The sequence below is a fragment of the Enhydra lutris genome, unplaced genomic scaffold (genome assembly GCF_002288905.1).
Source record: "Enhydra lutris kenyoni isolate GAN:26980312 unplaced genomic scaffold, ASM228890v2 scaffoldscaffold26, whole genome shotgun sequence".
NCBI classification, from domain to species: domain Eukaryota; kingdom Metazoa; phylum Chordata; class Mammalia; order Carnivora; family Mustelidae; genus Enhydra; species Enhydra lutris.
Genome location: NW_019154110.1, coordinates 24,023,945 through 24,037,319, shown reverse-complemented (window position 1 = coordinate 24,037,319; position 13,375 = coordinate 24,023,945). Strand labels below are relative to the sequence as shown.

Below are 13,375 nucleotides of genomic sequence, written 5' to 3'. Positions count from 1 at the left end.
GTCTCTCTCTCCCTTTGCCCCTGCCCCACCGCTTGCACTCTTTCTCTCAATAGATAAATAAGTCTTTTTTAAAAATCTTCCAAAATTATTCCAAATTTAGTATTTACCTCGATTTCTAATACAATCATATTTATGAGTATCCTTAACTTAAATTTAAAAGAGACTAAATTCACATCACATACAATTAACTTTTTTAAATGTACGATTCAGTGGTCTTTAGCATATCCACAATGTTGTCTAACCACCAGCTCTCTCGTTTCCAAACTTTTTTAATCACCCCATAAAATACTCCATAGCCATTAAGCAGTCTCTCCCATTCCCCACAACTCCCCATTCCCTAGTAACCTCTAACCTGTCCCTATGGGTTTGTTCACTCTGGATATATATCATACAAAAGAAATTGTGGAATTGTGACCTTTCTTCTCTTAGTATAATTTTTTCAAGTTATCTAAGTTGTAACATGTACCAGTACTTTGTTCCTTTCATGGAATGAACAGTACAGCATTTCATAGTATATATTTGATTTATTTCTCTCTTTATCCATTGATTTATCTCTTTATTTATCTCTTTATCATGATTTATTTATCTCTTGATTTTATTTATCTCTTTATGGACATGATTTATTTATCTCTTTATCTATTGATGGACAAATTGTCTTGTTTCTACCTTTTGGTTATTATGAATAATACTGCTATAGACATTCATGTTCCAGTTTCCCTGTGGATGTATTTTTTTGTTTCTCTTGGGGATATACCCAGGCATGGGATTGCCAGGTCCTACGGTAATTCTAGGTTTAATTTTCCAAAGAACTGATGAACTATCTTCTACAGCAACTGTGCTAGTTTACATTCTCACCAGCGTCCCTATTTCTCCACGTCCTTACCAACACGTGCTGTGTTCTATTCTCTCGACTTAAGCTTTCCTAGTGGGTGTGAAGTGGTATCTCACTGTGGCTATAATTTGCATTTCCTTAATGAGACACAAAAATAGAAAAATAAAGGAGATTAATTTAAAAATTATAAAATTAATAAAACCAGAAGTTGCTTCTTGGAAAAGATTTAGCTGTCTCTTTTCTTCTTGGCCAGTCTAGCTAGATATTTGTCAATTTCGATGACCTTTTCTAAGCATCAGCTTGTAGTCTGATTTTCTCCATTTTTTCCTATTTTCTATTTCATTTATTTCCACGCTTATCTTTATGATATCTTTCTTTCGGCTTGCTTTGCGTTTAGTTCGCTCTTCTCTTTCTAGTATCTTAGGATGAAAGTTTAGGTTACTGACTTGAAATCTTTCTTCTTTTTTAATACAGACATTGAGAGCTATAAGTTTCCCTTGAAACGCAGTTTTGGCTACATCCCATGTACTTACATATGTTGTGTTTTGGCTTTTGTTCATTTTAAGGTATTTCTAATTTCCCCTGTGGTTTCTTCTTTGACCCACCGATTATTTAGGAGGGAAGTTTTCTATTTCTACATATTTGTGAACTTCCAAACATTTCTTCTGTACTAATTTTTTTAAGTTTATTTATTTATTTATTTATTAATATTTTATTTATTTTATTTGACAGAGATCACAAGTAGGGAGAGGCAGGCACAGAGAGAGGAAGGGAATCAGGCTCCCTGCTGAGCAGAGAGCCCTATGCGGGGCTCCATCCCAGGACCCTGGGATCATGACCTGAGCTGAAGGCAGAGTCTTAACCCACTGAGCCACCCGGGTGCCCCTCTTTTTTTTTTTTTTAATATTTTATTTATGTACTTGTGAGAGAGCGCGAGAGAGCACAGAGGGAGAGGGAGAAGCAGGCTTCCTGCTGAGCAGGAAGCCTCATGCGGGACTCGATCCCAGAACCCTGAAATCATGACCTAAGCTGAAGGCAGCTGTTAAACTGAGCCACCCAGGTGCCCCTAGTGCATCTTTTTGGTTCCCTGTTTCATTTACAGTGTTTTTTTGAATTATCTTCTTGGGGTTCCCCTGGGCATTACAATTAGCAGCATCTTCACTTAACACGATGTAGTTTGTAGTTTGTAGTTTGCCTGGGTGGTTCATTCAGAACATGAAGAATGTGCGACTCTTGATCTCCGGGTCATGGGTTCGAGTCACACATTGGGTAGAGTGATTACTAAGATAAATAAATAAATAAACTTAAAAAAATAAACAATACTGAGTTAATTTTAATAGTGTATAAAAACTTTGCTTCAGTCTAGCTCCATTTCCTCCCCGCACCTTCATACAATTACTGTCATACAGATCTCATCTGTACAGGTTGTAAGCCTGTCGACAGTTTTATAATCATTGCTTTATGCAGTTGCCTTTTTTTTTTTTAATTACGGGCTTGAAATTTCATTTTATTTTAAAGTAGGCTCCATGCCCAACGTGACGTTTGACCTCAAGACCCCGAGAGTATTTCTCCTGGGGCAAGCCTGCTAACGACAAACTGTTTTTCTTTCCTGGAGATGTCTTCATTTCTCTTTGTTTTTGGAGAGCAAAACCTACTACCAAAGCCCACTAGAGCCCGGCGAAGGTGGCCCAATGGGGGGCTTAGACTTATCCTGGCTCCACCAGCTTATTAGCTGTGTGAACTTGGACAGGTCCAGTCACTTCTCTGTGCCTCAGTTTCCTGCTACATAAAATGGAGATAACAGTGTGTGGAGCTCATTTGCCAAACAAAAACAACCTGGAGGTGGGGGAGGGTAGAGAAAGGAAGGAGGATTCAGTGCCTGAGCTCTGCTCTACCCAGCTTCAGGGCTCTCCCCTAGATTCTCCTGGATGAAAGTCACCTGCTCTTCCTACAGGATACTATGCTCATCAGAGGCAGCCTGGAAGTTGGCAGAGGCACCTCTAGCACCACGACATTGAAGGAAGCCCATCCCATGTTGTAAACTTACACGTGTGGCGTAAGGCAATGGGTAAAACCCACTCTTGTTCTCCTTGGATATACTGCCTGGGCCTGGAGTGATGCCCGGGGTCAGGATGGGCCTATCAGTGGCCTGGGTCTTGCCCAAGCTTCCTGTCTGCTGGGCAGCAGCTCTGGACCATTCTGAAGGTCTTGAGAAGGAGGATGGTGGGCATCTACCCTGCCTCTGGAGGAATCCAGAAAGCACATGGAAACCTCTTGCAGCAATGACCGTCAGCCACCCTTCGGGCTTGTATTTTGCTCCCATGTCATTGCTCATACGAGTCCCCAAGGATACCCACAGAGCCAGCAGGAGGCATAGGTGCCCCCAGTCCAGCCCCATCCCCCTTCCCCAACCCAGCCCCACTCCTGCCCTTCCCTCCGTCCCCCTTCCCTCCTTCCGAAACAAGCCACACAGCTGATTCGTGCCTCAAGGAAGGCCATTTATTTCCAAGATAGAGACTATACTTTTAAGACAGGACTTTTCAGAAGCAGGAAATCTTAGTTGTCGCCTAGAGAGGTGTGTCAAGGACACAGTGAAAGGAGACATGCGTACGTGGGGCCAGAGGCTTATCCAACACTGTTACAACACTTTTTTAAATGAGCAAAACATCTTTAAAAATCCTTATAAATTCTTTATAATATGTTACACATTTAGAGACAATATTTACAATAAAAGGATGAGGGAGGGAGGAGAGAGAAATCTACTTTACAGCAAATCTTTGCATAAAACAAGAGGACCGACAGACGTGGCAATGGGGTTCACAACCCCGCCCAGGCTTCCCTGGAATAAGTGAGGGCATGTGTGGGGAGGCCTGGTGGTCTGAGGTCTATTTACAGAGTGTGGGGAGAAGAGGGGGCTGGGTCCCGCCCATCCTGAAGGAACAGCCCAGCTCAGATCCCATAAATCAGTGTGTGTGTGTGGTGTGTATGTGTGTGTGGTGTGTGAGAAAGAGGGAGGGAAGGAGAATGAGAGAGAGAAAGAGAGGGAATGAGACACCAGGGATGTTTCCTACGCCCCCTCCAAGGAAGAAGGTGGGGTCTGTGTGCCTGAGTTGTGGAAGATGCAGGCACAACTGGAAGAAGGACAAGGCAGGCAAGGGAGGTTCGGGGGGGGGGGGGCACTGGCAGCTAGCTCCCCATGGTCAACACACTTAGTGAGGGTGGTTTCCAGGTTGGCAAAAAGTTGGTAAGGGGAGTAAGCCTGGGAAGAGTCTCAGTCCTGCCTCTGTGGAGTGGCCCTGACTTCCTTCCCCGGCTCTGACAAACAACAGAGGGCAGGATCCCGGAGGCAGCAAAGGTAGGGAACCCCGCTGTGATGTGAGCCGTGTGGCCAGTGGGGGAACGAAGGGGGCAGGAGTGGCAGAAGTTGCTACCAAAACACCTTCTGACGGTGACTGGCGCACTGCCACACAGGCTCTCCCTCCCCCGTGGACACCCTCCATCTCCTCTCCCCGCACAGATATACACTCCCTTCCCTCAGCAAGGAGCTAGGAGCTAACGGCAGGGGCAGAGGAAAGGAGCCGAGAGCCAGCATCACCCCGCGTCTTTCCTTTAGTCTGAGACTTGGCGGTTCCCTATCCGCATCCCATAGCCAACAGGGGTCTCTAAGTGCAGACACAGAAGGGCCCAGAAGGGCCCACTCTGTCACTGAGCCCCCAGCAGCCTGTCCCCTCCAGTGTCCCCCTCCCCTTACCTCCGGGGTCCCCTCCCGCCCCCGCCTCGCTCAGCCAGGCCTTCTAGCCGGCCCACCTCCTACCGATCCCCGCACACAAACTAGACAGACGCGGCCTGCAGCGCCAGACGCAGCGGGGGGGGGTGGGGGGAACGAAAGAAGAGGCGCAAGCCACAGAAGACTGGGGGAGGGGAACCGGGCGGGGGGAGGGGGGCTGGTCACAGACACTGATGGAGGCGCGAGGCGGCCGAGCGGCGCGAGGGCTGGCTCTGCAGGGCCCCCGGGTCCCCGGGCGGCAGCGAGGCCGCGGACGACGGGGCCCGCGCCTTGGTGGACTCCAGGCTGCTGAGGCCTGAGTCCTTGTTGTCGTTGTGTGCCCGAGGGCCCGCGGGCTCTGAGGGACCGCCGCCGCCGCCCAGTTCCTTCCACTCGTTGAAGTTGAGGTCGGTCAGCGGGCTCTGCACCACCACCGTGTGGCGTCGCCAGCTGCTCCGGCGCCGCCGCGTCTCGGGCGACAGCGGTCGCCGCAACCGCACGGCCAGCATGTCGTCGGCAGTGCCGCGGAGGCGCAGCCGCAGCGCCTCGATGCGCGACGGCCGCGAGCCCAGCGCCGCCACCGCCGCGGCCGCCGGGGGGCGCAGCGACTCCTGGCTGCTGGACGAGGCCGAGCCCGGCGGCTCCGCGGCGCGCACCCCGCCGCGTCCCGCGCTCGCGCCCGTGTCCCCGCCCGCGCCCTCGCCATCCGGGCGGCCTCGGGCCAGGCGGCGGCGTGCCAGCGTGTCGCAGGGAATGAGGCGGTGCGAGCTGAAGGACGGCCGGCGCGCCGGACGCCCCCCGGGCCCCGCGCCGGCCTCCGTGTCCGTCTCCACGTGGCTCAGCTCGCTGCGCTCATCGTCCGCCTCGTCCCCCGCGCCCGGCCGCCGGCCCCCGGCGCCCGAGCACACGCTGCGGTCCATGGTGGACAGGGTGGAGTAGCCCGAGACGATGGAGCGCGTGTCCGCGGCCGGCCGCTCGTCCGGCGCCGCCGGGGGGCTGAGGCGGCCGGGGGCCTCGGGGGCGGCGGCGGCGTCGGCGGCGTCGGCGGCGCCCGGCAGCGGTCCCTCCGGCTGGTCCCGCGCCCCCGGCGCCGGCGCCTCGGGCTTGTGCACCTCCTGCTCCGAGTCGTCGTCGGTGCTGCTGCCCAGCCCCCGCGCCTCCCGCCGTTTCTTCCGCTTGCGGTTGACTGCCGAGATGAAGGAGATCGCCAGCATCTCCCGGGCGTACGGCTCCTTCTTGGGGGCCCACGAGCCCTGCGCGGGAGACAGGCCAGAATGCAGGAGGCGCCCCCGCACCGGGGTCCGGCCCCGCGCTCCCTCCCCCGGCGGCCTCGGGACCGTTCTCCTCAGATGGCAGTGCCGGCAGCAGCGTCACTACCCACTCGGGAGCCGGCCAACCCTCGGCACCCGCTCTGGCTTCAGTCCAGACTCTCCGCTCTTTCCTGTGAGCTGGGAGCCGGTCCCTCACCTCTGCTCACCTTCCACTCCGTTCCCCATGCCCAGCGCTAGAGAAATCCTTGTGGACGCGGCTCTGGTGATAATAGCCTCTCGAGAGGGAACACACTTGACAGTTTGAACCCATTTCACAGACTGTCCTGGGTGATCATCCCCAGACCCTGGCAGGCACCTCCCTCCGACCGCGGCTTCCACCCCCTCCACCGCCACTCACTCCCACTTGGGAAACCTGCCTTTGCACCTACTCCGTATGTATGGGCCTCTCCAGGGCAATCCGCCCAAGTTCATTTCCCTTTCCCAACAGCAGCCCACGGGCTGGCATTTCAGCCAGTCCATCAGTGTGCCACCCACAACCCACAGCCCTACATCAATCCAACCACCAGCTCTGCCGCCAGGAGTGGCCACACGAATTTGCTCCAAAACAGTGATTCCCAACCCCACACTGGGCAACTTCCTGCCCGTTCTCGCTGCTAAATCCTGTGGGTGTTTTCTGGTCCTAGCCTTCCATGGTGCCCCAGCAGATCCCATGCTGCCTGCCACTGGCCAACACCCAACTATCCCTTGAACCCCAGAACTCTTCTTCCAACGGCAAATCCGTCTCCAGCAAAGTGTCTGCAGGCACCCGAAACTCTCCTATCTCCAACTGAACTATGCTCCCTACCCCCGACCCCAAGACATCTGCGTTCATGTTCCCCACCTTGAGGGGATTCTCTGCCTCCTGCCTCTCCCCTGCTTCTTTTCGATTCTCCCAAAGTGACTCCCAAAGCCAGCCCATCCTCACCATCCTCTTTCCAGGACCTCACTCTGCCTTCTCTGGACCTTTCTGCCCTCTCCTTATAGGACTCCCCGCCTCTACCCTTCCCTTACCCCAGTCCCTCATCCTCTAGACCAATCAGCCCTTCTAAGACTAGGTGGGAGTCTGATCACCGCCACACTCTGCAGGGCCCCTTCACCCCCACCAGAATGAAGCCCATACACAAGGCCCTTCACAATCTGGTCCCAACTTTCCCAGCCTAGGGCCTTCCCTAACCCAACCCCAACCCCAACCCCAACACAGCCTTCACTTGGGCGATGCCCACCTGCCAGACCCCCCTGCATTTTAACACTGGCAGCCCTTAGCCGCTGCCCCCCAGCCCACCCTACTTGCCGGGTGAGCTCTAAGTCCTCCATGCAGCCACCTCGCAGCCCTCGCCTTGTCCTTTGAAAACACAGCTGCACCTGCTCTTCTCCCATCAGGATGGACCTGTTTCCACATCATCTGCATCAAACTCTGAGTTCCTTGAGAGCAAGGTCTGTGGCTTATTTCTGTTTGCATCCCTGACCCCTAGCGCCATGCCTGGCCCATAGCAGGCGTTCAGTAAATGTCAAGTGAAGGGACAAAGGGATGAAGGCAGTCCCTTTGACACAGGAGGCCCTGCGGACGCAGAGGCTGGAATTGCTCCCCCTGCTGGGCTGGAATGGCCTGCTTGGTGACTCCCTCCTCCAAAGCCACAGCCCGCTTCAGCCACAGCGTAATACTGAATGGAGACCCAGAGATGCCTTGCGTGGCCCCCCGCAACCTACGTGCTCTCTCTCACATCAGCTGGTTCTGAGAAAGCCAACACGTGCCAGGCAGTCAGGATTCAGAGGCACGGGGCTCCCTGGCCGTGGCCATCAACAGGGCTCCCGAAGGCAATCCCTGGAGCTGGGCCTTGGGGCAGCACGATGTGATCGCCCCGAGGCACAGGGTGGTCAGTGCCACTTCGACTGGCCGATGCTCTCAGAGAGACTTGAGAGGCCACTAGGACCACCCGATCAAATATCCTCTCTCCCTGCTAGCTGTAGAAGCAGTGGGGTCGCAATGGTCCCTTCCAGGAAGGCAGAGGTCAGGACACGTACAGAAAGGTCAAGAGGTCAGCCCTGGGAAGCCAGGAGGCGAGCAGGAGCAAATGGGTGGAAGTAACATGGAGCTGGGTTCGGGTCACGGTAATGAACTTGCTCCCCATTACACAGTCTTCTGACGGGGTGAGCGCCCACAGGTGTGCCGTCAGAAGTTCTGTGGAGAGGCTGCAGGGACCTCTGTCCTAGACTAAAGCAGCCTTCTTTCTTTCTGTCCAGCACATTCTTCTTTTTCTCTTTCTTTCTTTTTTGTTTGTTTGTTTGTTTGAGAGAGCGAGAGAGCATGCAAGCAGAGCAGAGGGAGAGAGAGACCCCCAAACAGGTTCTATGCCCAGTGCAGAGCCCGCCATGTGGCTCTATCTTACGACCCCAAGATCACGAAATCAAGAATTTCCCTGAGCTGAAATCAAGAGTTGGACGCTTAACCAACTGGGCCCCCCAGGCTCCCCCGCAACCTAGTACATTCATCTGATATGTAATGAGCACCTGCTTGGTGTCGGGCACACTGGGCTCACTGGGACCTGGCCAGTGCTTAGAGACCCAGACCAAAATGAGTCTGGTTTGATCACCAAAGTTTAGTGATCTCACCCACTACTGCGGACAGAATTGTGTCCCTCTCCCCGAATCCGTCTGCCAAAGCGAGCCCTGACCCCTAGTGTATTTGGAGACAGGGCCTTTGGGAGGGAAGGCAGTCACACCCTGATGGCAGCATTAGTGCTGTGACACAAAGAGACGCCAGGGAGCATGTGCGATTGCTTTCTCTCTGCTCTGTGAGGACACAGCGAGAAAGCGGCCAACCACAAGACAGGAAGAGAGCTCGCAGCAGAAACTGACCATGCTGATACCTTGATCTTAGACATCTAGCCTTAAGAACTGTGACAAAAGAGATGTCTGTTTTGTAAGCCACCCCATATGTGGCATTTGTCACGGCAGCCCATGCTGACTAAGACAACCCCCTTGGCCATCCAGCTCTATTCTAACAGCTGGACAGCCGTGCTGGCCTCACGGGCTCTGTGTCAGAGGCCGGGCTCTGGAGCAGGCAGGACGCTGACTGTGAGGACTGGTTCGGAGAATCAGCTTTGGGTTCATCGATTTTTCTCAACTGTTTCCAATTTCGTTGATTGATGCTCTTGTCTTTATTATTTCCTTCCTTCTGCTTGCTTTGGGCTCTCCAAAAAACCTAGTTCCTTGCAGCAAACATATCTGCTGGTTCCCATATCCCCATTTATGGGGATAAATACCAGGCCTCACTTACAGGTGAGGAAGTGAGGGTCACAAAGAAGTTAAGCAACTTGCCTGATGTCCTGAAGCTACGGAACGCTGGAGCCAGGACTCAGACCCAGGACTGCTGTGCTTCTGACCACTGGGCGCGCTGCCTGCACCGCCCCACCCCCGGCCACCTAACTCCCAAGCCAGAGCCTTCTCTTCCCCCAGACACCTCCCACAGCAGCCCAGGTCGGCAGCTTCTCCACGGACCTCGTACACACAGTCCTTCCCACCTGCCTTCCCAGGGACCAGCAACCCTCCTCAGGGGCCACAAGCACTTCTCCCCCTTCCCTCGACCAAAAGCAAAGAGCGGGCTGGCCTGGACAGGGATAGAGCCTTCGGAATGGCTTTGGCACTCACCTTGGACTTGGCTGAACTGCAGGTGGTGGAATCTATTGGGGAGAGCGAGAAAGAAAAACGAAAGTTAAATTGGGGCAGGAGGAGGCTGTCTCGTGAACACAACTCCCTCTCCTCGGAGGCTTCAGAAACCGGGGAGTTCAGACACCTGAGATCTCCCCGGGTCCTGGGAGTGTGATGGGCTTCTGATGTCATTTCCTGTGGGGACAGGTATGGAGCGGCTAATGATGTCAATCACCACTTCCCTTTGAGGCAGGAAGTGACATCAGGCTGCCAGACCCTAGACTCTCACTGGCCAGGGTCAGGGGCAAGGGGTGGGAGGGGGGACTTTTCTTTGGGCCTAGTTCCTCTCCCCGCCCCTCCTGTCCCTGTTACTCTGAAGCATTGGAGAGAAAATACCAAATACCAGACGCAATCCACAGAAACCACAATGAAACACGGCAAGTCACAGATGCTCTGGAGAAATGGAGACCACACAGTGCACAGACAGGTGGGACCTACATCTACCTCCACCCACCCCAACTCCAGGACAGGAGGAAGACGGCGGACCCCGTGTGGGATGGGGTACAGGGGCAGGCAGCAGGGGGGCGGGACACAGGAGCTAGAGTGGGCTGGTGCTTAGGGCCTTGCTGGGTTCCAGCTCCAGACTCCAGCTCAGGCTGCTCTGATGAGGCAAGGCCCCTGTTAATTATCAGAGCTACGAAGAAGAGTGAAACTGTTACATCCATGGGTCTTGGGTCCCCCTCCCTTAATATCACTGGGGTAGAGAAGGAATCAGAAACCAGTCCTGGCAGGGTCTTCTCCAGGCTGATCTAAGGACCTTCTGGGGTCTGATGGGGCAGTGGGCAGGCACGGTTAATCCACACTCTCTGGCAAGCAAGTGAGCCCTCCTCCCCAGCCCTCCCCTGCACACAGTGAGAAGAGCAGACGGCCAACCACACAGTGAGACACACGGGGCAGGGGTGCGGCAGCAGGTGATTAGAAGAAACGGGGGGCTCCTCTCTGCCACCCCCACCCACCTTGTCCTCTGGCTCCCTCCTCAGCCTGCCTCTGGGAACTAGGGGTGCTGTGCAATGCCTCTGTCAGAGACAGGAGCCGTCAAAATACAAAGGGGAACTCACCCATGGGGCGGGACAAGTTAGTGCCTTAAGCCAAGGAGGGACTGCTTGGGGCTGCTCTGCTACAAGGCTCAGCGCCCAGAAACAGGACATAGGGGCTGAATGACCAGGGGTTCTGGTTTTAGACACAGGAAGAGCCAGCCCTCGGAGGCAACTGAGGCAGGAGCTGTGGCTATAGAGGGGCTTCTGGGGGGGTGACATCCCCTGTGTCTAGACATGCTGGGTCCCCTTTCCAGCTAAGACTCCCCCTCTGGACAACCCGAGGTAGCCGGGCTCGGCACAGAGAGAAGGCCAGAGCCTGGGGAATGTGGGGGGCAACCTACGGTGCTCAGACTTCCCCGCAAAGGGATAGGATCTGCCTCCAACAAACTCCTCCTTCCTCCTGAGAAGGGGCCTTCAGCCGGGAGGGTTAGGGCGGGGGTAAGCTGTTAACAAGCGTGGGGAGCTGGTATGTCACGTCGATGTGTTCACAGTCTGGGACCTTTCTGCCTGCCCCTCGGGCCTGCCCAGCCTTCTTATAATCACCCGCCACTGTTAGTGACCGAGGCCGCAATGCCACACTGTACCCTTTAAATCTCCAACAGGTCCGCTGGAGGAGGGGAAGGAGAGAAGGGGGGGCAGGGTCCAGGGGCGGGAGGAGAGCACAGGGAGAAGAGAGAAGAGGGTGGAGGGGTGCAAGGAGAAAAGGAAGAAAAATTAAAAAGAGGAACATGCCCGGAAGGACACAGCCCCAGAGAAATAAAAAGCTCAGGAAGGAAACCAGTGAAGGAGGGCGAACAAAGCCCCTACCCAGCCCCGGGGGCAGCTGAGCAGACATGGAGGCGGGCGCACAGGCAAGCCGAACCTCCCTGGAGCGGAGATGGCCCTGCCACAGCCCAGTCTCCGGGGGGCGGGGGCAGGAAAGGGCCCCGCTAGGGCAGAGCAGGGAAGCTGGGCATCTGGCCAGGCATCTGGGACCCTGGAGAATGCAGAGTCCACCCCCGCCCCCTCCTCCCCGAGCCCCTGCACTCACCTGAACCTGGGTCTCCAGGGGGCACTGTCCTGCCAATGTTAGGCAGGAGGTACTCAATGTTGGGCACTGACTGAGGCTCCTTGTCATCCACGGGAGTCTGCAAACAGGAGAAGGGTCAGCCAGCACGCCCTCAGATGGCTGGACTGTGGTCCCGCAACCTGGGGTAACTTGAAGGCGGGGACAGTGACTCCTCCATCAGACTGGGGCTCACCAGGGCAGCAGGTATCTCTCTCATCTGCCAGGCACTCTTGAGGGCAGGTCCTACATGTCCCCCACTAGGCTATTTTGTGCCTTCTCCAACACTTTGATTGAACCCCAAAGGCTGGTGCTGCTCTCTCAGCTGAAGGCAGGAGCCGTGTCTTCCCTGTCAGACTAGACCTTCCTAAGACCTGTATCTTCCACGTAAGATGGGAAGGTAGGGTTTACCTTTGCTATTGGACTCAGTTTCCTTAGGGTAAGGCTTATATCTCCCCCCTCAGACCCGGGGCTCATGAAGGCAGGGACTGTGTCTCCCATTAGATTAGAGGCTCCTGAAGAAAGGGTCGATGTTTCCTCCACCAGACTGGGAAGCCCCAAGGACAGGGACCTTGCCCTGCTTGAGTCTTGCTGTCTGCCCTCTCCTCGCCCCCAGCCTGGGATGAGGGCCCACCTCAGACCAGACCCACCCCTCCCCCCGCATCACTTACTCTCTCTCCCTTGTCCTCATCATCGCTGAAGAACCAGTCTGACTGCAGAGGAGACAAAAGGAAGTGAACTCAATGTGGAAAGGTGCTGAGGGAAGACAGAGACATGGTCCCCCAAACTGCACAGTCCAGAGGACCCCACTGAGATGTCAGATGGAGCAGGGCAAGAGAGGGCACCAAGGTGAGGGTCCCTCCTCTTTTCAACAACCTCATTCTTGCCTGGTTACTAGAAGTCCTCAAGGGAGAGTGATGAACCCCAGGACCCAACTCCACAGACTATGAGAAACCCTGGGGGAGAGAAAAGGCTGGACCCCAGTGTGGGAGGGAAATGCAGCCTGGACTGGGAGGGGGCTGAGATTGATAGAGGGCCGGCTCAAGGAGAGATTTGGGGCCAGCTGTCACTAGACACTGTGCAGGGCACATCACTGCGGCTGGCTCCCAAGTACAGTGGGGGGGCAGAGGCGCCATCTAGTGCCAGCTGGGGCCACTGCAGGGAGAAGGTCAGTCATGGCTGCCAGGGCTGTGTACCTCTCCCCAACCCTGGGCACCACACTGCCCTGGGGCGGCATCCCCTCCTCCCGCCAGGAAAGAGAAGTGTCTGGAGGGACGTGTTAGGAGGTTCCCTGAGGGGCAGGCAGGCAAGTGTTTTCGCATAAATGCCAAACAACATAGACAATAAACTAAAAATCCCACTCTTAAATATATATTTTGTGAAATTTGAGAATCTTGAAGATGAAACCTTAAAAGTTTTCTGAAAAACAAAATAGACTGCTTGCAAATGAGCAAGTGTCAGCTGTAAACTAGAACTTTTGGCTGCAGCAGACCCAAGAAGACAATATTTTCACTGTATCACTGGACTATGAATGTAGGAATTTGGAACCTAGATTTTTATACCCTGCTAAACTCTCACTTTGAGCATGAACTACAGCTATTCTAAGACATCAAAATGATTACCACACAAAGACTCTCTTAATTGTGTACATGAGCACGTAAAGAAATGACTCCAGGT

At 54.5% G+C, this 13,375-nt stretch overlaps 1 protein-coding gene across 1 annotated transcript in view; it reads right to left on the bottom strand.

The window, feature by feature from the left end:
• Window positions 1-4,645: 4,645 nt before the first annotated feature.
• LOC111151385 (Rho GTPase activating protein 23) overlaps window positions 4,646-13,375 on the bottom strand; it is a 69,618-nt gene continuing 60,888 nt past the window's right edge. Inside the window, exons 21-24 of the mRNA XM_022509372.1 lie at window positions 12,370-12,411; window positions 11,684-11,780; window positions 9,557-9,588; window positions 4,646-5,851 (exon numbers count right to left, since the gene is read on the bottom strand). Coding sequence (XP_022365080.1) covers window positions 4,781-5,851; window positions 9,557-9,588; window positions 11,684-11,780; window positions 12,370-12,411 — 1,242 coding nt within the window. The 3' untranslated portion in view covers window positions 4,646-4,780. The remainder of the gene's footprint in view (window positions 5,852-9,556; window positions 9,589-11,683; window positions 11,781-12,369; window positions 12,412-13,375) is intronic.